Source organism: Chrysochloris asiatica, unplaced genomic scaffold (genome assembly GCF_000296735.1).
Source record: "Chrysochloris asiatica unplaced genomic scaffold, ChrAsi1.0 scaffold00419, whole genome shotgun sequence".
Taxonomy (NCBI): Eukaryota; Metazoa; Chordata; class Mammalia; order Afrosoricida; family Chrysochloridae; genus Chrysochloris; species Chrysochloris asiatica.
Window position 1 is genome coordinate 204,018 of NW_006408937.1, and position 22,278 is coordinate 226,295.

The 22,278-nt window shown below is 43.2% G+C and overlaps 1 protein-coding gene and 1 pseudogene across 3 annotated transcripts in view; one reads left to right on the forward strand and one right to left on the reverse strand.

The window, feature by feature from the left end:
* Nucleotides 1-2,186: 2,186 nt before the first annotated feature.
* On the forward strand, nt 2,187-3,075 carry LOC102815703 (annotated as a pseudogene).
* Nucleotides 3,076-10,267: 7,192 nt separating this feature from the next.
* GAB3 (GRB2-associated binding protein 3) overlaps nt 10,268-22,278 on the reverse strand; it is a 122,111-nt gene continuing 110,100 nt past the window's right edge. For 2 of the 3 annotated variants that reach the window (XM_006876832.1, XM_006876833.1), the window contains exons 7-10: nt 21,607-21,688; nt 20,460-20,562; nt 11,460-11,576; nt 10,268-10,384 (exon numbers count right to left, since the gene is read on the reverse strand). In XM_006876832.1, the coding sequence (XP_006876894.1) occupies nt 10,268-10,384; nt 11,460-11,576; nt 20,460-20,562; nt 21,607-21,688 (419 nt within the window). The remainder of the gene's footprint in view (nt 10,385-11,459; nt 11,577-20,459; nt 20,563-21,606; nt 21,689-22,278) is intronic. The other variant, XM_006876834.1, reaches the window with a different exon arrangement.

A 22,278-nucleotide genomic window follows, 5' to 3' on the forward strand; every position in this document is an offset into this window, starting at 1 on the left:
TTTCAGACCAAGACAGACTAGGAAGGAGGAGAAATGGACTATTTCCGAATGTTTAGTTACTGAAAACCTTAGGAATAGCAACAGAACAGTGTCAGATGTTGTACGGGAGGATGAGTAAAGCTTTCAGGACTTTCATTTACTGAAAGGGCACAAGTCAAAAATGAAGAGAAGCAGCTACCAACATCCATTAATAATTAGAACACAGATTCCACGAAATATGAATCTAGGAAAATGGAAACTTGTCAAAAATGAAACAGAACACGTAAAGATGAATGGATATCCTAGGCATTAGTGAGCTGAAATGGACTGATATTGGTCATTCTGAGTCAGCTCATCAATCATATGATTTACTATGCTGGGAATGACAAATTGAAGAGCAATGGCATCACATTCATAGTGCAAAAGAACATTTCAGGACGATGACGTGGAGTGACGAAGTGGCTGGGGACTTTGGATCCAGAGAGGGAGAGGGACTGTGTGCTGAAGACTGGGGGTGGGGGGAGTGTAGGAGGCGGGTTTATAGGGTATACCCTTTGGTCGGTTGATGATGCACGGAGGGGATTGGAACCATGACAATGAAACAATATACGGTGGAATGAATGTAAAACTAAAGTTCTCTCATGTAAACTATCATATAATTCACAATAAAACATAAAAAAATAATAAAATAAAATAAAGAACATTTCAGGATCTTGACGTACAATGCTGTCTGTGATAGAATAATATCCATACACCTCCAAGGAAGAAGAGTTAATACCATTAGGGTTCAAATTTACACATCAATCACTAAAGTCAGCGAAGATGAAATTGAAGAATTCTACCAGCTTCTTCAGGCTGAAATTGATCAAACATGCAATCAAGATGCTTTGATAATTACTGGTGATTGGAATGCAAAGGATGGAAACAAAGAGAAAGGATCAGTAGTTGGAAAATATAGCCTGTGTAATAGAAATGATGCTTGAGAACGCATGATAATAGAATTTTGCAAGACCAACAACTTATTCATGGACCTCATTAGATGGAATACACAGGAATCAATTTGACTATATCTGTTGGAAGAGACAATGGAATTGCTCCATATCATCAGTCAAAACAAGGTCAGTGGCAGACTATGGAACAGACCATCAATTGCTTATATGCAAATTCAGGCTGAAGCTGAAGAAAAAATTTAAAAGTCCACAAGAGCCAAAATATGACCTTGAATAGATCTCCCTTAAATTTTGAGAACATCTCAAGAACAGATTTGTTGCATTAGACACCAATAACCAAAGACTAGAATAATTGTGGAATGACATCATGAACATCATATAGGAAGAAAGCAAAGGGTCATTAAAAAGCCAGGAACAAAAGAAAAGACCAAAATGGATGTCAGAAGAGAATCTGAAACTTTCTCTTCAGTATAGAGATGCTAAATGAAATGGAAGACATGCGGATGTAAAACCGCTGAATAAAACAATTTCAAGGGCAACTCGATTACACAAAGTCAAGTATTATAATGAAATGTGCAAAGGCCTGGAGTTAGATAATCAAAAGGGAAGAACACCCTCAGCATTTCTCAAGTTGAAAGAACTTAAGAGGCCGATTTGGGTTCCTCAGCTCCTGAGACTACATACATAGCTGACAAGACTCCTTGAAACTGATCTCTGAACTATGGATTTGGGACTTGCCAGCCTTCACAATTTCATGAGCCATGTCTTTTGACAATTGTGACAGCACCCATGGGGCTCTGGGAGCTAGTGCTGGCCATCTCAATCTTGGCGGGACTGCAGAGCTCACTGAGTTTACACCTGCATGCTTCTTAGTGAAGGTAACACCCCTATGTTATCCAGCATTTCCAGAGGGAACGTGTGCTGCCAGAGTGGAACGTTAGAAATGAGAGCTCAGAGTCTCAAGGCCTGAAAAGCTTTGATAAGCAAATACAGCCAAGCCCTCTCTTTCTCTATTGATTGCTTCTTCATCACCAAATTTTGACACAAATAATCAGATTAAAAATCAGGGAGGGGAACAGAAAAGGAAAAACACACACATACAGAGAGAAAAAAAAGGAGAAGTATCTATTTGTGCAGAACATCACGAAGTTCACCTAGTGGAGACTGTTCCCCAGAGAGAGAGGGTACTTCTGAAATGCTGGAGGCGAGAGCTTGAAGGTGGAACTGCTCCCAACTGGTATAGGGTACACGTTGAAAATGCCACACTCCTTCCTGGTGAAGAGTAAGAAGGCTCACACCTACCAACAGCCTCGGGTCCAAGAGAATGAGTTGGTCTGTCCACTTGCCCTGACCCCTGTGGCCAGGGACCAGATCCTGAGTAATAGCCCGGTCCTTAGCATCTTATTCCCAAACCGGGGCCTGGATTGGACCAGCCTGAAACAAGAGCCTGAGCCAGAACTGGATCCCAGCTTGACAACGATAGCTACAGCACCAGATGACTCACCATCTTCCCACTCAGCCCCATTCTACAAGTCCAGCTTCTCCTGGGATGCCTTGGCTTCATCCTATGGCCTTAGCTACCGGCAGGCCCCCTCTACCATGCAGTCTGCCTTCCTGAGCCCCCTTGGACTTCAGCCTCCGCTACTCTCCAGGCATGGACGCGTACCACTGCCTCAGGTGTAACAAGGTGTTATTCACTCCCCCACGGACTAGAGGTGTACGTCCGTCACTCCCACAGCGGGACCCGGCCCTGTGCCTATGACGTCTGCGGCAAAACCTTTGACCACGCCATGAGCCCAGAGCAGCACACGCATGTCCACTCGCAAGAGCGCAGCTTCCAGTGCCGGATGCGTGGCAAAGCCTTCAAGCGCGCATCCACTCGGACACACGTCCCTACCCCTGCCAGTTCTGCAGCAAGCGCTTCTAGCAGAAGTCGACCATGAAGAAGCATACCTACATCCACACTGGTGAGAAACCACACAAGTGCCAGGTATGTAGAAAGGCCTTCAGCTAGAGTTCCAAATTCATCATCCACAGCCAGAAGTACACTGGTTTCAAACCCTTGACTTGTGAGCTGTGCACCAAGGGTTTCCAGCACAAGGTGGACCTAGGGCTCCATGGTGAGAGCCAGCAGAACCTTAAGTGAGCGAGCACTGTTCCCCACTCCTGGCTAGCCTGTGCTGAAGCTGGTCATTGGGAGGCAGGCCAGGAGGGCGACCAGCCTAATGCTCCCGGATTCACAGTCTTCTAAGCTTGTATTGCGACCCACGACTTTGCTATGTGACCTTGGGCAAGTTGCCTCCTCTCTCTGGACCAATATGTCTTCTGCTGTGAACTGTGGGAGCTGGGCTGGGTCTTTCTTCAGAAGACAGCCCCACTGGCAACGTCTTGCGTATGGGGTCCCCAGCTGATCTCCTCCCTCCCTGCTTTCCTTGGATGGTGGCTGTTTATGCTGGACATGTGGCCAGAGACGGGTAAGGATCACGTGGAACCTCGGCAACTTAAGACAGAGACATTGCCATGCTGCAATGAGTCTCATGACTGGTAAGACTGAGGAATTCGCACTGACTGCCTAAGACAGGCAGCGTCCCTTAAACAAACAATAAATGAGGAATCTGATGCAGACCGTGCAGACCCGGTCAGGAGGTCAAGCCCCTGTGGGCCCAAGTGTTGTTGACCATCCAAACCATAGGCTCTGAGGATCAGACTTTAGCTACCTAGTAGACATAGCAAACTGTCCCTCATCTGATTATTCAGTAATGCTTGTTAGTAATCTCATACATGAGCCCTGGATATCCACAGACAAATGTAAAAACCTTCCCTAAAAGCCGAGACTGTAAATTCCAAAAAGGCAAGTCGCCCCCCCCCGATCAAAAAAAAAAAAGCTAAAGAGGATAGAGAGAAACACTGTTAACTGATGATATATGGCGGGGATAATAATCAATGTAATGAAACAAGCTATATGAATGGTTGAATGTGAATCTGATGATGTGCCCTGTAAACTTTCACTCAATCCAAAATAAAAACATTTAATTAAAAAAAAAAAAAGAAAAAGAAAAATAAGAAGACAGCCCCAGCCCCGTCCCCCAGGTTACCCCAGGTGGACAGGGGTACCAAGAACAGACCAAAGCTGGAATAACCAACAAAGCATTTTCTCCCTGGCTGGGATCTATCTGGTCACCTTGGTATTTAGAGGGTCTCTTTCTGGAAGCCACAGATGACCAGAGCTGCTTCTTGCCCTCAGCTTCAGCCACATAAATAACTGGACCAATAAAGTAACATCATGATGAATGGAGAAAAGTTTGAAGTTGTCAAAGACGTCACTTGTCTTGGTTCTGCAGTCAAGAAATCTAAGGATGTCTTGTATTAGGCAAATGTGTGGCACAAGACTTCTTTAAAGTGTTCAAGAGCAAAGATGGCAGTTTGAGGACTAAAGTGTGCCTGACATAAGCTATGATATTTTTTAATTGCCTCATGTGCATGTGAAAGTTGGACAATGAATAAGCAAGACTATTGAAGAACTGATGCATTTGAGTTATGGTGTTTTAGAATATTGGAAGTAATCTGTGTTGGAAGAAGTACAGAATGCTCCTTAGAAACCAGGATGACTAGACTTCACCTCTCAGACCAGTCTCTGGAGAAGGACATCATGCTTGGCAAAGTGGAAGGTCAACAAAATAGAGGAAATCCCCCAACAGATGACTGACACCGTGGCAGCAGCAATGGCTTCAAACATGAGGATGACGCAGTGTTTCTGTTGTGTGTAAGGTTGCTCGCTATGAGTTGGAACAGACTTGATGGCACCTCGCAATAAGGATGTTAGTGTAAATGTTTACTTGTGTCTTACTGACTATGTTTTGCTTACCTTTCCTACTTTTATTTTAAAGGCTATTGATTTTTGTATATCAGCCATGTAGCAGGTCACCTTATTGAATTCTTTGATCATTTGTAATAGTTTTTAAATTCCCTAAAATTTTCCAGGTAGACAGTTTTCATCACCCTCAAATGATGTTTACTTTCTCTTTCTATATTTTTACACTTTTGTCTTTTCCATCTGACTTCATATCTACCTCCAGAGTAATGCTAAATTTTAATGGTGATATATATTTTGTCTGTTCCAGGCTTCAATGAGGATTTGATTAGTGTTTTTTCTCATTAAACATGGTGTTAAATTTGTATTGACAAAAATATATCATGTGTAGGAAGTATTCTACAATTTGATTTTATTGAGAATTGTTTTGTTAGAATGGATATTGAATTTTGGAGATGATCATATGAATTTTCACTTTGGATCTGTGAAAATGGTGAATAATCTTCATAGACTTTCTTATTTTGACCATCCTTATATTCCTCAAAGGGATTCTACTTTATCATATTGTTTAAATTAACTACAAAATTCCATTGGATAGTATTTTATTTAGTAATATTGCTTTGATAAACCTGAGAGTCAAGTCTGCTATAGTTTTATATTTGTGCCTTGTGGGAACCAATCTGTTCTAATCAAAATGTTTTAAAAAGACATTTAGTTCCACTTTTTAGATATAAATGTATTTTGTTGTTGAGAATATACATACACCAGTTCAAGTTTCTACACATTCTCCTCTACTAATATACTCACTTCTCCTCCAAGGTGTGATCCCATCGTTTCTCAAAGAGCATAATGGTCAAGGCACACGTGTTTTACCAGTTAAGCTAAACTACTGTTTGGTTTCCAGATAACTCCAGGGGCTGTTTTTGGTTTAAGATTTAAAATTTCACTCTGGGCAATAATTTTACGGGTTCATCCAGCTTCCATGACTCTAGAAAGTCTATAGTCCACAAGAATTTGTAATTCTGATCTGTATTTTCCCCCTTTCATCAAAATGGTCAATAATGGTAGCGATATACCATGCAGTTCTGGTTTCATGACAAGGACGCAGTTGTTCATGGAGGCAATTAGTCACCCGTTCCATGTCTTCCTCCTATTCTTGACTCTCCTTCCTCTGTTGTTCATGTGCAGAATTACAGAGAAACAGCTCATAGGAATCCAGAAGGGGGTTTTCCAGGGACATGAAACACACAGAAAGGACACCGAGTTGCCTGCTTCAAGTTATCAAACCTTTGGTCTTAACATATGAAAGCTATGACTAGACCACTGGAGTATAGCTATGAATATAGAAGTGATCCTATGAATTGTTAATAATTCTGTGGGTTTAGGACTTTTGCTGGCCACTTGAGATATTTGTCTAAAAACCCCATCTTCAAAATTACCTCACATATTCTCTATAATTTTTAGAATCATGTTTCCTTTTCGGGTATTGCCTTAGTTATCTCAAAAGAGGCTGACTGAAGCCACACCCTCCACTGTACTGTCAGCGGAACAAAGAAGCCCCTTCCCAGAGTGGATTCTAATCACAGGCATACAGGTTAGGGCTGAGGACACATTTGGGCGGCAGGACCACACCTCAGTCCATAGCAGGTACGGCCATCACGACAGGGAATCAGTGACGGCAGCTGAAAAACACCTAAACTATTATGATTCAGGCAGGAGTGTATGCTTGCAACCGAGATCCATTTCCTATCTTTAAAGTCATTGGAAATGCATATATTAAGGTTTTCACACATTTTTACATATGGATCCTGAGTCCACTAAATGGCAGTGCTTTGCTTTGCTTTGGTTCAACACTACTTGTGATATTTAGATGTAGAAGCACTTATTCACAGGGAAGTTCAATAATGAAGTAATGAAAGAATATAAGGAAAGATTTGGGTAGGCTTTCAGGTATTTTGAAATCATGTCTAGTCAGGTAACTAGAGAGCATTACTAGCTTCATAGTCTATGGCCCTAATTCCATCCTGGTTGTGCAACTGATCCGATTAGGAAAGTTGTTGAACTTCTGAACCTCAATTGATCCAAGTGTGAAATGGAAGTCATAATGCTTTTCCTCATGTTGAGAATCATGATAAAATTACATGTAGTACCATACTTGGAAAGTTTTCTCTAGAAGAAAAACTTTACAATTCTTTCACTGCAGTTGGGGATAAATATCAAGTATCGCATGTAGCAAATAATTATTTTTCTGCTAACTCCTTAACAAAATAGACCAGTATGTTTTTACATGTACCCTGCATTTTGCTTTTCAAATGAAAATTTGGTTCTTAAATGAGTATGTTATACTCCTATGGGCCAGTAAACATGGTAACACACAGAATTGTGGCTTTGCAATCTCAGTTAATAAAAATATTTTAAATTCTTCATATTTATTTACTAGTAGGTAAACTTGAATAAAGACTCTGAATAAAATTAGATAATTCTTAAACCCTAATATGTAACTGGAGTATGGTGGCTTTGTAGGATAAGCACTGGACAAGCAGTTAGAGACCATCGGTTGCTCATTCCATGAGGAAAAGATGCAACTTTTTGCTCACAAAGATCTGTAGCTTCAGAAATCCTATACTGAGTCGCTATGAGTTGAAACGGACTCAGCAGCACTTAACAACAATAGTTCTGAACTCTCCTTCTTCTGCTGTTGTTTCAGGTAAAAAGAGACCCCAGGTGCTGTGCAGTCAGCTAGGAGGTAGAACAGAAGCACCGAACACATTGAGCCAATTAACTGGAATGTTCCATGAAACCACGACCCTAAACCTCCAAATCAAAGAACTAAATCCCATGAGATGGTTCGTTGTGCAAAAGCAGCTTCAACAGCTACTCTTCTTCTTCTCTTTCATTGTTGTAACTAGATGTCTCATCCTGTTTTTGCCAGTTGAACTTTGTGCAGGTGTACAGTGTATTGACAGGAATACAATAATGGGCCATGCGTCCCTACCTTAATCAATGCAATATTAGTCACTGTTCCTCTTAATAAAACTTTTATTAATGCCTAAATTCCAGTTTGTGAACACAAAGTGACTGTTTTCAATCCTTGATGTTGTTGGAACAGAGATGATGAAAACTGGGTCTAAGAAGAGCCTTCAGTCTGGCCTCTATGCTCGCTCTCCAGGAAGCAACCCCACTGTATCATTTGGTACCACTGTTATAGCCTGGGGGTGCTGAGCCTCGGGGTCCCTCCCTTCCCAACCACAGCTTAACTCCCAAAGGTCTCTGGCTCATGGCCTTTGGATCTTGCAAGCTTGATTAAGACCCTTTAGCCCACCCTCCTGTACTGCACAGCCCCTGACCTGGAGGAATTTTCCAGGGAAAGAAAACAAAAATGAATGCCATTAAACAACATGCACTGGTGGGTTCGTTTGGAAGATGTCTACTGTGCAATACAGGCCTGGCCTCGGTCCTAGGCTTGAAATGGTATCTGAGATCACTTCTATTACAAAAAAACATCAGACCCTGCCTTCATCAGAAACAGAAAACAAGGTTGGCCTGGCATCATGGGGACTTAGGATATTTGTTAGTTTTTTCAGGGACAAAGTTCGAAATTGACCTTGCCTTCCTGAAATGTTAGTTTTGATTAGCCAGTCATGATCAGCTTTCTCAGAGCAGGGCATGATTACAGAACACCCTGAAGTGACGCTGAAGTCACCTTTCTTTTTTCAAAAAATGCCTACACCTTATCACTGTCCATACGTTTGAATTAGGAAGCCCCTCTTCAGAACATTCCTAGTTTAAATTCACTGCTCCTAAACAAGGGTGGGGAGTCCTGGTGTGGCGCTGTGGGTTAATGCGCCTGACTGCAAAGCTGTTTGAACCGCAAGGTCGACAGTTCAAGCTCACCAGATGTTCCTTGGAAACCCTATACAGGGTCGCTATGGGTTGGAATCGACTCGACGGCATTTAACAACAACTAACGAGTGTGGCTCTGTGTGTTAATGCACTGGAGTGCAAAGTCGGTTGAACCACAAGGTCGGTGGTTCAAGGTCACCAGCCACTCGGAAACCTTAACAACATGGACATGGACCTACGTAAGGGGGAGCTACGAGTTATTCTGATCCCCGAGGTCTAGCAGGTCACCGGGGGCAGGAGCTCTCTCAGGATTCTGGGTTCCCTAGGACTCCGAAGTCATTCAGTGCATTTGACAAATCCTCAGTTCTTTGCCTGAGGAGAAAAATGGTATTCCCAGAGCCCACTACAACTGTCCACTATACTAACAGTCACAGGCCTGCCATCTATATGATCCACTCTTGTCAAGGGACGGCCGGCCGACCAGTCTCTGTTTAATCAGAGTTGTTCAGTATGTCTTCTGGCTGTAGGTACTCAGAAGAATCCGGAAGGGCCATTAAGTAAAACCCTGTGCCGAATGGAGACTGTCACTGTGAGGCCCACGACCACAGGACCCTGTAAAGGAAGGGGTCACATGGTGCCATCATTACAACGCAGGAGTGCCCACACTCTCAGGACCTAGTAATGTCTAAAGCAGAAGTGAAAAAGTGTGGGAAAGCCTGAGACAGGGAGGACTGATGTCCTGCCTCAAGGTGGCAAAACTCTTCTGCTGGTGTTCGCCAGGTCACTGGGAGACACACCTCATGGGGACACATGAGAAGAGGTGTGAGAAAGTACATTGGGAAGGGCCTACTGAGCTCTGGGTAGCTGCTTCCTCACAAAGCTCTTAGAGCCACCAGCCTCATCTGATTTGCTTCACAGAGCCTGGAACTCCTTGCCCTGCCATCTGCAACTGTCTTTATCTTCCGCAGTCTTAGGAATAAGAAGTATAGATTTGGCCACCAGTGTGACCAGCATTCGGATTAATCTCCCCAACTGTGCCTTCAGGGGCTGGAACAAGCCCCATTAGTATTGGCGCTGGAGGATCAGCAATGAACTGTGAACCACAAGGTTGTCAGTTCAAACCCACCAAGCTGCTCCTCAGAAACCCTATACAGGGTCTCTATGAGTCGGAACCGACTCGATGGCAATTAACAACCACAACAGCAATCCTAACACTGGGCAGAGGTCAGAATGCCAGTTATTGGAGTAAAACCATGTCGTCTTGTTCTTATTAGCAGCAATACTGATTCTAATCCTCTCTCCAAATAGCCTACTGATGAGATTGTAAACAAACTCTAGGACAAACATTCGCCAAAGGCTGGGATTGCCATCTCTGCCTCTTAGGACTGCAGAGTCGAGTCCAGGGCTCTATGGGGCTTGAAGGCAGGGACAGTGTGGCTGGAGAAGGAAACCGCCCCAACAGGGTCAGGCTAGGAAGCTGGACTCCCACAGACTACTCTCTGAATGGACACGTGCTCCCTTCTCTTCTCCCTTAAAGCATTCAAACAGGGCGCCTCTCCTCAAGGCTCGCAGCCAGACCACTGGAACCACCTTTGGTTAGGGTGACTGTGTGGATCTACTGCCAAAACTCATCCCCAGCCCCAACCTCCCATGTTTCCGACAGACTCTGAGTACACATCCCCCCTCACACTTTGGATTGTCTCTCATCAGTCCACTCTTGCTTAGTGCTTTGGAGAGCTTGTGTCTTCTGTTCATCCACTTGGACGTAGTCTACTCTTTGCTCTTCTGAAAGAAAACGTTTCTGCAGGGAGAGAACAAAATATTGTCATTATAGCTAATAAAATGTTCCGAAAATTGTCTAGCCTTCTGTGGTACAGGATATTATTTCGAAATGCTTTTCTGCCCCTTCCTACTGTGACCATCAGGGTCTAACAATTGTTGTTTGTATGCATGTATATAAATAGCTGTTTTATCCTCTACCCCCTTCAACTTTGCCCTAGCTACCTGACATGATGTGAGCCGCCTGGGCCTTGGATGGAAGGCAACTGTGAGCAAAAGTGGACATTACATGAGCAAAAGTGGACATTACGTGAGCAAATGTGAAAATGATTTGTTCTTGCAACTCACTGAGAACTGGGGCGTGTTGGTTCTGATTTCATAGCTAGCCAAACTGACTCATGCACTGTCTCCTATTGGCTCATCCCCGCCTTCTGATCAGGGTTTCTCAATTCCACCTTTGGAAATGCCATTACAGCTGACGGAGAAGCAGCTCATTCAGCAAGAGGCGGGTGGAAGGCTTCCAGACCTTTTTCAGCGCATCTATAATTTTGAATGCAATCATATTGAACAATATGCTCTATAAATTGCTTTTGTCACCAAATGATCTGTTGTCTTTTGGTTGGGCACGATTTGGATTATGACCATGCTCTGCTCACCATCCATCCACTGCCATGAGTGAGCTTAGTTTACAATTGTGCTCCCTGTTAGCTCGGGATCCTCACAGAGGAGAGTGGGAACTGGTCAGCCTGGCATTTGAAGCCCTTCACTATTAGGTCCTTCCTCAGCCTCTAGTGACCCTTTCCCCACCCTCATCTCTGCCTGAGAAAATTGCCTATAAACTTCATGATCCACATATCAAAGAACAGGAATCTAACATGTACTTCAACACAGAAGACCCTAGAAGGAAATTCACTAGAGCATCAGTCACTAGAACATCTTTCTCTCTGAGTGACAGGATTAGGGCTGACTTCATTATTCTTCAGGGTAACTGTCTGTACTCTCAGAGTCTAGAGTCCCCAGCCATTCCATCTCTCCAGATCATCGTCTCTGCCTCTGTCTCTGGCATCACCTGGGAATTCTCCGATACAATGGCATACCTTCTGTACAGTAGCTGTTGCTGATGAGTTAAAGTCCAGAGCTAAATAATCCACGCTGAACTGCTTGGTCCAGTTAGCAGCGCCACTTCTCAGGGACTGAGCTTGTCTATGCTCCTGCTGGGAAGTAACAGCACAGGACTCAGGTTAATGGTTTCCAACCAGACTGCACCAGGGAAGGAGAATGAGCTGTCTCCATTTGACCAGTTGCCACCAGATCACAACTGGGTGGTCAGATGACAGACTGGATATCTGATTACGTGCTGAAATTTATAACACAATACAGGTGCGGCGCTGTGGGTTCATGCGCCAGACTGCAAAGCCATTTGAACTGAAAGGTCGGCGGTTCAAGCTCACTAGCTGCTCCTCAGAAACCCTATACAGGGTCGCTATGAGTCGGAACTGACTCACTGGCACTTCACAACAATACAACATAGCCAATTTGTCCTTTACTGTGAAATGATACCACTACTCACCACTGAAACAAGTTTGCCAAGATTTCTTCAAAAATTTGGGGTTTTTTTGATCAGATAGGCCCAATTTTACTGTTGAGATTAGATCTTGAAAATATCAACGACACTTACTGAAGTTCTATCAAATGCATCACAACTGCATTTAAAGCACTCTCCTACATACAAAGTTTTACCATGTATGTACCATCCATGTACTCGCTACCCAGCTTAAGAAATGAAACACAATCAATGTCTTTGAGCACCCACTTCCCCTCCTATCTCCTTTTCCCTCCACAAGAGGTAAAATACTATCTTGAATTCTCTGCTTACCACTCATTTTCCTTTTAAATTAAGCTTTATAACTATTCTTGTCGTTGTTAAGTGCCGTCAAGTTGGTTCCGACTCCTAGCAACCTTTTATAGGGTTTCCGAGGAACAGCTGGTAGGTTTGAACCTCCAACTTTGAGGTCCAGTGCTTGTCCCACACTGCCACACCAGAACTCCAACTGGCCCTTAGGGAACATATGGATGACTTTTGCCTGGTTTTTGAACTTTTGAATCAATAGAATCTTCACGTATGTGTTTTAAGTAGTCATTTGTGCTTAGCATCATGTACCTAATACTTTTACAAGTTGATGTTGTTGTTGTGATGTGCCGTGGAGTCGGTTCCGACTCATAGCGACCCTACACAGGGTTTCCGAGGCTGTAAATCTTTACGGGAGCAGACCGCCTCATCTTTCTCCCGCGGAACCGCTGGTAGTTTCGAGTTGCTGACCTTGCGGCTCGCAGCCCGATTCGTAGCCACTACGCTACATTAGCTTTATTTCATTCACTGGCATGGCTGGAGATCATTCCATGGAGTCTTGGGGTTGCATTACACAATAAACACTCGACCACAAGGTCTTTTTGAACCGCAAGGTTGGCGGTTCAAACTCACCAGCTGCTCCTTGGAAATCCTATACAGGGTCACTATGGGTCAGAACCGACTTGATGGTACTTAACAGTAACACACTTTTTCCACAGCATGCTTTATTGACCCACTCTACCTTCCATGGACACTTGAGTTGTTTACAGTCTGGGAGCTGCCGTGAACATTCCCACACCCGTGTAGGAATTTCTAGGCGTTCAAATGGGAATGGGACTGCTGGGTTATAGGATGTGTGCATCTTCAATTTACTAAATAAAATGACTTCACCAAGGGGTTGGACCACATTTACCAGGACATTTGATGACTCCACATCCTGGTCAACACTTGGCATTGCCCAGTCCTGCTCTGAGCCTTAGTCTCTTCCTCAGCCCAACTCAAGACATGCCAGGAGCCGAGCATTTTATTCACTAGAATTCCCAGTTCCCACTTTCTCCTGCCAGGGCCTTAGCATGGTGGTTATGAATCAGGCTGCTAACCTCAGGGTCAGCAGTGGGAAACTACCAGCTGGTCCGCGGGAGAAAGATGAGGCTTTCTGCTCCCGTCAAGATTTACAGCCTCGCAAACCCTGTACAGGGTCGCTATGAGCCGGAACCGACTCCACGGTACTAAACAACAACAATAGAGGCAAAAGGGCATCATATTGTGGTTTGATTGACCATTCCCCTGATTAATCACCTTGGGCATATCTTTATGTGTTTAAAAGTCATTTCTTTTGTTGTCTTCTGTAAACTGTCGGTTGCATTTTCGGCCATTTTAAAAAGTGGATACATGGCAAGTGAGCATTTGTGGCTTCTGTGAATTTCAAAGAGCCCATCTCAGGGTGTGCCTACTAGCTGAAAGGTTGCTGGTTCAAACCCACCCAGTGGCTTCTGTAAAGATTACAACCAAGAAAACCCTCCAGGGGAGCTCTGCTCTGTCACATGGAGTCGCTACGAGTGGGGAACAGTTGGCCAGCACTTAACACCTTGAGATTTTTCTATGAAGACTTCTTGGTTTTAATGTGATGCTGTTGTGAGTCAGTTTCTGAAAACAGCTGATGGGTTTGAACTGCCGACCTTATCCTACAGAGCCACGTCTTAATTTTTTCCTATATGATTTATACCTCTGCTTTGTTTATGGAATTGTTCCTATTCTGAGGTCATAGTTTCCCTATATTATCTCCTAAAAACTTACAAAGTTATGCCATTCACATGTGGTTATTAACCGAGTTTGTTGTTGTCGTTAGATACCATCAAATCTATTTGGACTTACGGTGACCTCGTGTGTGCAGAGTGGAACTGCTCCACAGGGTTCTTATGGTGTTTCTCGCGGTACCTCTGGAGGGACTTGAACTGCCAAAATCTAGGCTAGTTAGTACTTGAATACTTAACCATTTACACCACTCGGACCCAATCTAGTTTGAACTGGCTGTAACATATGGTGGTAAAATAGACTAGAAAACGGCCTAACCCTAAGCCAACCCTAACCCTAACCCTCTAACCCTAACCCCACATGGATACCCATTCTCTCCCCTAGTCTCATGTCAAATTCCCATGAGTTTGGGTCTAGCCAAGTGGTGACCAGGAATGTGAAGTCATCAAAACTCCTGGTATATTTGTAGACTGGCCCAACCACTTTGGAAATTCATTTTATTTAGTAAATTGAAGATGCACATATCCTATAACTCAGCAGTTTCTGGGCTTTCCCTTGTATTCTATTGGCATATCGGTCAACTTTTGTATCAGAATTACTTTGTGTTGTTTACTGTCGTTGTCAATAGCTCTTGATATCGGGTAGGACTAACACCCTCCTCCAGAGTGCCATGGGTAACCTCAACCATTTGCTTTTCCATACATATTTCAGAATCAGTTTCAAAGTTCCATAGAAACCTGTGTTGAGGATTGGGTACAAATTGACATCTTTAATATTTCAGTTGTCCAATCCAAGAACGTCACTTATCTTTCCATTGATTTAAGTGTCCTTTTAATGACTTTCAGTAAACTTTTAATAGTTTTCTCCAGAACTTTCATACTGAGCTTTGGTTTGATTTCTCTCCAGATACCTAGTTTTATTACTCTTTTAAATGGTATGTTTTGTTTAAACTAAACTTTCTGTTTGTTACCACTGTATAAAAGTTTAGCTGACTTTTGTGTATTGACTTTACAGCCATTAACTATTCTAAACGCTCTTTAAAAATTCTCATGATTTGTAGCTATATTATTTTGGGTTTTCTGTGTAAACGATCATCTATGCATAATCACTATTAAGCAAATTTTCTTCCTTTCTAATTCTCATTTTTTGCTTAATTTGTCTTCTACCTCTGGATAGCACTCCCTGTCCAACACTGAATAGAGGTCGTGGAAACATCTTCCTGTGTTGTTGGTTATTTTACAGCCTTGGTGGTGCAGTGGGTTAAGTTTTGGGTTGCTAACCAAAAGGTCAGTGGTTTGAATCTACCTGTCACTTCATGGAAGAAAGATGAGGTGTCTGCTTCCCAAAGCTTGACAGCCGGGGGACCCTCTGGAGCGGTTCTACTCTACCCTATTGAGTTGCTATAAGACAGGAAGCTAGTGGGTTATTTCATAAGGTTAAAGAATATCTTGTCTTTTCCTTATTTGCTAGTGGAATTTTTCATGAATACATACTGAATTCTATCAAATGGTTTCTCTGTATCTGAGATGGTCATAGCTATTTTTTCCTGTTACCTGTAAAGGAGCTCTGGTAGCGTAGTGGTTACGAATCGGGCTGTGAACCGCAAGGTCAGCAGTTCAAAACTACCAGCTGTTCCACGGGAGAAAGATGAGGCTTTCTGCTCCTGTAAAGATTTACAGCCTCGGAAGCCCTGTACAGGGTCGCTATGAGTCTGAATAGACTCCCCGGCACATCACAACAACAACAACAATCTGTTAATGTGAAATCACTCGGCAGTTTTGATGGGAAACCCACAAAGTCAATACACAGGCATTATCAAAGAGCCCAGGGAAAGATCTGCCAGTCTCCAGATTCAAGTGTAAAGGTTTGTTTGCCAGCTTTCTGGAGAAAAGGGTGGACTGGTGGAGAAGAGGTGGTTCCACTTTTCAATCCACGAACTACTGTGTCTGATGGTCTCCATGGTTTCTGTGGGAGTGCAGCTCTGTGGAGTCGGAGGGACTCTCGGGATTGACCTGGTTCTGAGACAGTTTTTGACCACTATTGTTGTTGTTGTTAAATGCCATCGAGTCAGTTCTGACCTATAGTGACCCTATAGAGCGTTTCCGTGAGTGGCTGGTGAGCTTGAACTGCTGACCTACAGTGCCACGCCAGGAGTCCACCCTTATATACCATACTTCATGCCTGGTGTGGCGCGGTGGGTTAATGCGCCAGACTGCAAAGCCATTTGAACTGCAAGGCTGGTGGTTCAAGCTCACCAGCTGCTCCTCAGAAACCCTATACAGGGTCACTATGGGTCGGAATCAACTCGAAGGCACTTCACAACAACCACCACAATGCCTCCTTCCAGAATTACCTGCCATTAACACTTCCGGCCTGTAGAAGTCAAGTTCTTCCCCACGCCCCCACTGCCAAGTACGTCAGAGTTCATCTTTCTAGGGTCTGGTAAGTAATTTACTAACTTACTTATCTGCTTTCCCGTTTTCAATACGTTCGTTGATGCCACGTTTCTTCTCCAAGGATTCACACCTTTGCGGAGTTTAACCTTTGAAAATATCTTTACTGGTATCTTAGAGAGTGTACTGGGATGGAGGGAAAACAGGGCTTCCTAGGTTGTCAATCTTTACAGGTGTAGAAAGCCTCATCTTTCTCCCACAGAGCAGTTGGTGGACTCAAACCACTAACCTTGTGGTTAATAGTTCAGTGTTTCTTACAGCACACCACACTCCTTCCCTAAAGTGCACCCACACCCCACACCCCCTCCAAAATCACCCTATGGATCAGTTCTACTCTGTAAAACATGCGGTACTATATACCTTACTCACATGTTACACAAAAATGAACTCAAAATGGATCATAGATCTAAATACAAAGCTTGAAACGATAATCCTTTCATAGGAAAACACAGAATATGCTCATGAACTGTTGTTGTTGTTGTTAAGTGCTATCGAGTCGGCTCTGACTCCAAGTGACCCAGTATAGGGTTTCCAAGGAGTGGCTGGGGAGTTTGAACCACCAACCTTGCAGTTAGCAGTCCAGTGCTTATCCTAGAGTGCAACACCAGGACTCCAGTTGCATTTAGGGAAATACAAATTAAAACCACAGCAAGATACTACTACATAGCTATTAGAATGTCTAGCTTTAAAAAAAAAAACAAAAAACCAAAAAAACAACAACCCTTGAAAACACCACAATCCCAAGCCAAGTATGTTGTGTGGTGCTGTAGGATAAGCACTTGAGCATAAGGTCGGTGGTTCAAACTTACCAGCCACTCCTTGGAAACTCTATACACGGTCACTCTAAGTCAGTAACAACAACCATATGACCTAGCAATGCCGTTATTCTAGTGACATTTGGGGCCTGATAATCATTTGTAAGGAGCTCTGGTAGCATAGTGGTTACGAATCGGGCTGCGAACCTTAAGGTCAGCGGTTCGACACTACCAGCCGCTCCGCTGGAGAAAGATGAGGCTTTCTACTCCTGTAAAGATTTACACCCTTAGAAACCCTGTACAGGGTCGCTATGGGTCGGAACCGACTCGATGGCACTTAACAACAACAATTATTTGTTGGTGAGGATGTTTAACAACAACTCTGGCCTCTAGTCACCAGATGCAGTAGCACCGCCACCCTGCCCCAGCTTATGGCAACCAAAATGATCTGTTTCTGTTGTTGTCGTCGTTAAGTGACATCAAGTTGGTTCTGACTCATAGCAACCTTGTATAGGGTTTCTGAGGAAAGAGTGGCTGATGAGTTTGAACTGCCAACCTTATAGTTCAAACCAACCTTATGGTTGAGTGATTATCCTACAGTGCCACACGAGGACTCCATAAATATCTGTAGACATTGCCCAATGTCCTTTGGGAAGGCAAAATCAGCCCTGCTATGGAGACCACTGCCCTAAACAAATGAAATTGTGTGTCCATGTGTAAGAACATTCTTAACAGTTATGTTATCAGTTGTCAGAGACGTGAAACAGCTCTTTAGTGGGTGAGGAGATATAAAAATTGTGGCACATGCATATACTTGGATACTACTTGGCAATACCACAGAATAAATTACTGATACGTGTAACAATTTGGATGAGTCTCAAAGAATCATAGGCTGAGTAAAAGGTTATACATATAGTTTATGATTTCATTTATATGACATTCTTGAAAAGACACAACTATAGTGTTGAAGAGAGCTGTATTTGCCAGGGGCTAGTTGTGGGCGGTGGCTGTAACTCTAAAGTGTTAACATGAAGGAGTATTTTGGGGTAACCGAACTGCTCTGTGTTCTGATTTCTGCTCTGGCTACAAAAATCTATACATTCACTCCTCACTTCTCAGCATAGTTAGACTCGAAAGAGCAGGCATCATGCAAAAGGAGGCATTATGTGAAAACGGGAGGAAGGCATCACATTACACAAAATGGCGGCTAATTACAGCATTGCCTACCTGCCGAACCACTGAGCATCATGGCCCTTCACCATCACCTCAGTGTCAGCTAATGCCAGACATGTTGTTAATGAGAAAAATAGGGGATTGTTTTTCACTATTGTTGTAAATGTAAAAAAAATGGATAACAAGGCAGTCAATAAGTGAGAAATAGGTGCATATACAAGTATGTTACAAATGTATACCAAGAGAAAATCTGTTCTACTGTATAAGTTAAAAAACAAAAGTATTAAAACATGCCAATAAAAAAATTAATGAGAGAATTCTACTATAAAAATGTTCTTACCAAATTGTTGAAATTAAAATGTTTGAAAAATATATAAAAAAGACATCGGATAAATTATCATGATATTGACTCTTCTACTTTTTAAAATTTCACAAACATTTAAAGTAACTAAAGAAATACATATAACTTAAATAAAATAGAACTTGTGTTTCAGTACCACGTTTAAATTTTTCAGTTTAGATCAGAACTTTCCCTCAAAGAGAAGAAAATGAACACTTCCAATCATGTAGAAATCAAAGGGTTATTTGTTTGATCTATTGTATAGGCTTCTTGTGTGGAATAAGTGAAATCATGTAAATCCATCATTTGAAAATACTGTACATCAAGCTTTTAACAAAATCACAAAACAGTCTCGAACATACTTTTATGGCCATTTCTTCCCAGCTGCCTGCCGGTGGTAAGTGCTGGCGAGTCGAATCCGACTCACAGCGATGCTGTGTAGGGGTCCCAAGGAGTGGCTAGTGGATCTGCTGGGCTCTGAATCTACTGTGCTGTCTTGCCTAGTAATGCACAAAGACAGCTGTTGGCCAATGATTATAAAGTTAGGAAGGAATGAATCCCTAACCAGGCTGCTAATCAAACAGTAGTCTCTCTCACAATCTATCTCAAGGACCAGAAACGAACTGCTGATGTCTGGATGACTGTGCATTTGCCTCTGTTAGGTTTTAGGTTTACTTCCTTTGCTGTTCTCTGGAGACAGACTACAGCTGTTCAGCAGCCTTTATAAGAGTGCTTTCTTCTAGAAGTTTCCCAAGGGCCATTACTAAATGTGAGAAACATTGGGAAGACCATAGCAGATTTGTATATGAGTCACTTCCCATCTGCATATGGTTAAGTGTACTTACAGCATATTTTTAAGCAAATACAAAGGAAAATGATTTTTTAGAAAAAAGGAAAATGAAGCATTTATGTATCGCTTCATGCAGGATTGCCATAGTGAGATTTCCAACTGCCCATCACCTGCAGCAGTGTGGAACAGTCTTCTCAGTTCTTTGAACTTTATCCTTCTAAGTAAGGTCTCTTTTGAAAATGTCATAGTTCAAATGAAATTTCTAAACTGCAGAATGGGGAGTTCTAACTCCGATCCTCTTTGTAGAATCCAAGATGATTAGACTCAAAGAGACAACAGAGAGCTCTTGAACTGTAACTCGTTAACAACAGGCTAGAGATGTCTAGTCTTTATCCATTCACGTCTATGAAAGACCCTATGCCAAGAGAAGCCAGAGGCTAAGCCACATTCACACTCGAAGTCCATGGCACTGAGCTCTTCCCATTCTACCGCCCCCGTTCTTCCTCTGCCTGCATCCTAACTGTGATTTGTCCTCCACGAAGGTTCTGAATCCGAGCAGGATCACTAGGAAGTAAGTTGGTGCAATGGCGGAAGGGAAGCATCCACCACTGTGGGAATTTTCACTGCCCAGACTCTGAACATCCACGGAACTGCAAATCTATGGGGCTCCAACAGGACGTTACAGAGCCAGTGAAAAGAATGACTGTCCTTTCCACTTTCACCTTTACCTGTTTCAGCGTGGCGTTCTCTCGAAACGCTATGGTCTGAAAATGGCGTGAGGAGTTGAATGTTGCAGGGAAGAAAATCAGCTTCAAGTAAATTTGTTCAAAGTCTAGAAAACCTGGTGACATGGTTTTACAATCAAATGTGATTATTTTAAGATCGCATAGGGATTTCGAAAGGGTATGTTGCCTTTTAAATGAGTTCATAAGAGTGCATACTGTGATGAAGAATAAAAAGAGTGTGGAAAACAGAGAATTACCATTTGGATGTAACTTTCTTCCTCTTCTCTGGAAACAGGATTGGCAAAAAATCTTGCAGAATTAATACCATTTCTTTCTGGAGAGAGAAAGCTGGTTCGATTGCTAAGAACAAAAATACAGATGAGGTCAAAGCAATGTCTTACAGCTGCTCTGAAAGCCAGCCAGGCACTGACATGGCTCCCGCGGGGCTGCAGCTCTCCCCTCCCACTCGGAGGCAAATGGCTCCCAATTCTCAAAAGTTGTTTGGTTTTTGCTTTTCCTAGGGCCTACATTTGAAACTACACATTGCATTTCTAGAAACAGACCAAGCCATCAAATCATTTAGCAAAAGGAGCTCCTTTGGGGCTCTCTTGTTTCCACTCAAAGTAAGCAGGAAAAGTAGGAAAACGTAATGTGACGGTTCCTCTCACAGGACAAGGATGAGATTCCAAACAGACTTCTATTCGGCTCCAGAGTCCGAAACCCAAGCTGAGATTCTCTGAAGTCTGAGCTGGAAACAGTCATTGCCAATTTCCACCTTAGAAACTGATTGTGTCCCGCGACATTTAGACTGAACCCAAAATTTCCATGGCAGGCTCAGAACCCTGAAAATACCACATCTAACAAATGAGATGAGAGAGAATCAATACATACGGGGTATCCAGCGACACAGCTCGTGGACCGACCCTCCTTTTCTGACAGCTCCTTGTTTAGAAGGCAATGTTAGTACTATAGACTCCACCTCCTAGATCATAGCTGATTAACCTCAGATTGAGACAATACAATTCTCTCTCTCAGGAAACCTGAATCAGGACCCAAAAACAGCACACCTCCGTTGGTCCTGGAATTGTTACATGTATGTCATCTCAGGAGCTATCGCTGGTCATGAAAGTGATAGAACCGAAAAAAGAGTTCACAGAGAAAGAGAAGTGGGCTCAAGTAAAGAGCACAGCAGACATGAAGGTGAGCGCAAGCATTCCTTGGGGGTCCCAGAAGACTCGATCATTATATTCCTTCACTTATGGTCTATAAACACCTCAAGCTCTCGATAAGAAAGCCAGACCCTCCTTTAGCTTAAGCTAGCTTAAGTGAGCTTTGACTAGATTTACTCAAAGACAGGGCCTTGTTGGTGCTGACTGAGGTCTTTGTGAGTTATCCAAGACTTACCAAGGCCCAGTGTGTGTCCTGCTGAGAGACGCATGCTCCCGGATGGTGGAGAGGTTTCTCAGGTCCAGTGGTGGTGGCCGTGCTACAAGATAACATACAGTGTCTAGTATGTAAGCTTTCAGGAATGCAAGGCCAGAATCTAAGACTGTAAAACTATGCCATTCTATTTTCCTAATATACCAAATTCAAATTTATGACCAAGTAGCCCTGGTAGAGATCTTGGAGAGGCAGCGAGATCTTGGAGTGGCAAGATTCGGAGTCCAGGTGTGGTGCTGTGGGTTAAGGTGCCAGACTCCAAGGCTGTTTTAACTGCAAGGAGCAGAAAGCCTCATCTCTCTCACATGGAGGGCCTGGTGGAATCGAGCTGCTGACCGTGGGGTTCGCAGCCAGATTTTTAACCACTACACTACCAGGCTTTGCTCCTTCAAGACGGTGGATCGGGTAGACGTGTAATGAGGAGCTCCGACAACAACAACACAGAATACTGGGCCAAGAGGGCTCTGAAACAATTATAAAGGTATGTTTGGAGGATCGGAGGGTTTACAGCTGGGGAATTTGCAGGAGAATCCAGAAATCCATTGTTTTATGGATCAAGCACTCAGCTGTTCCCGGAGCCGCCGTCTTGGGAGAGAATATCTTGATTGTATCAGGATTGATAGTATCAGGAGAGAA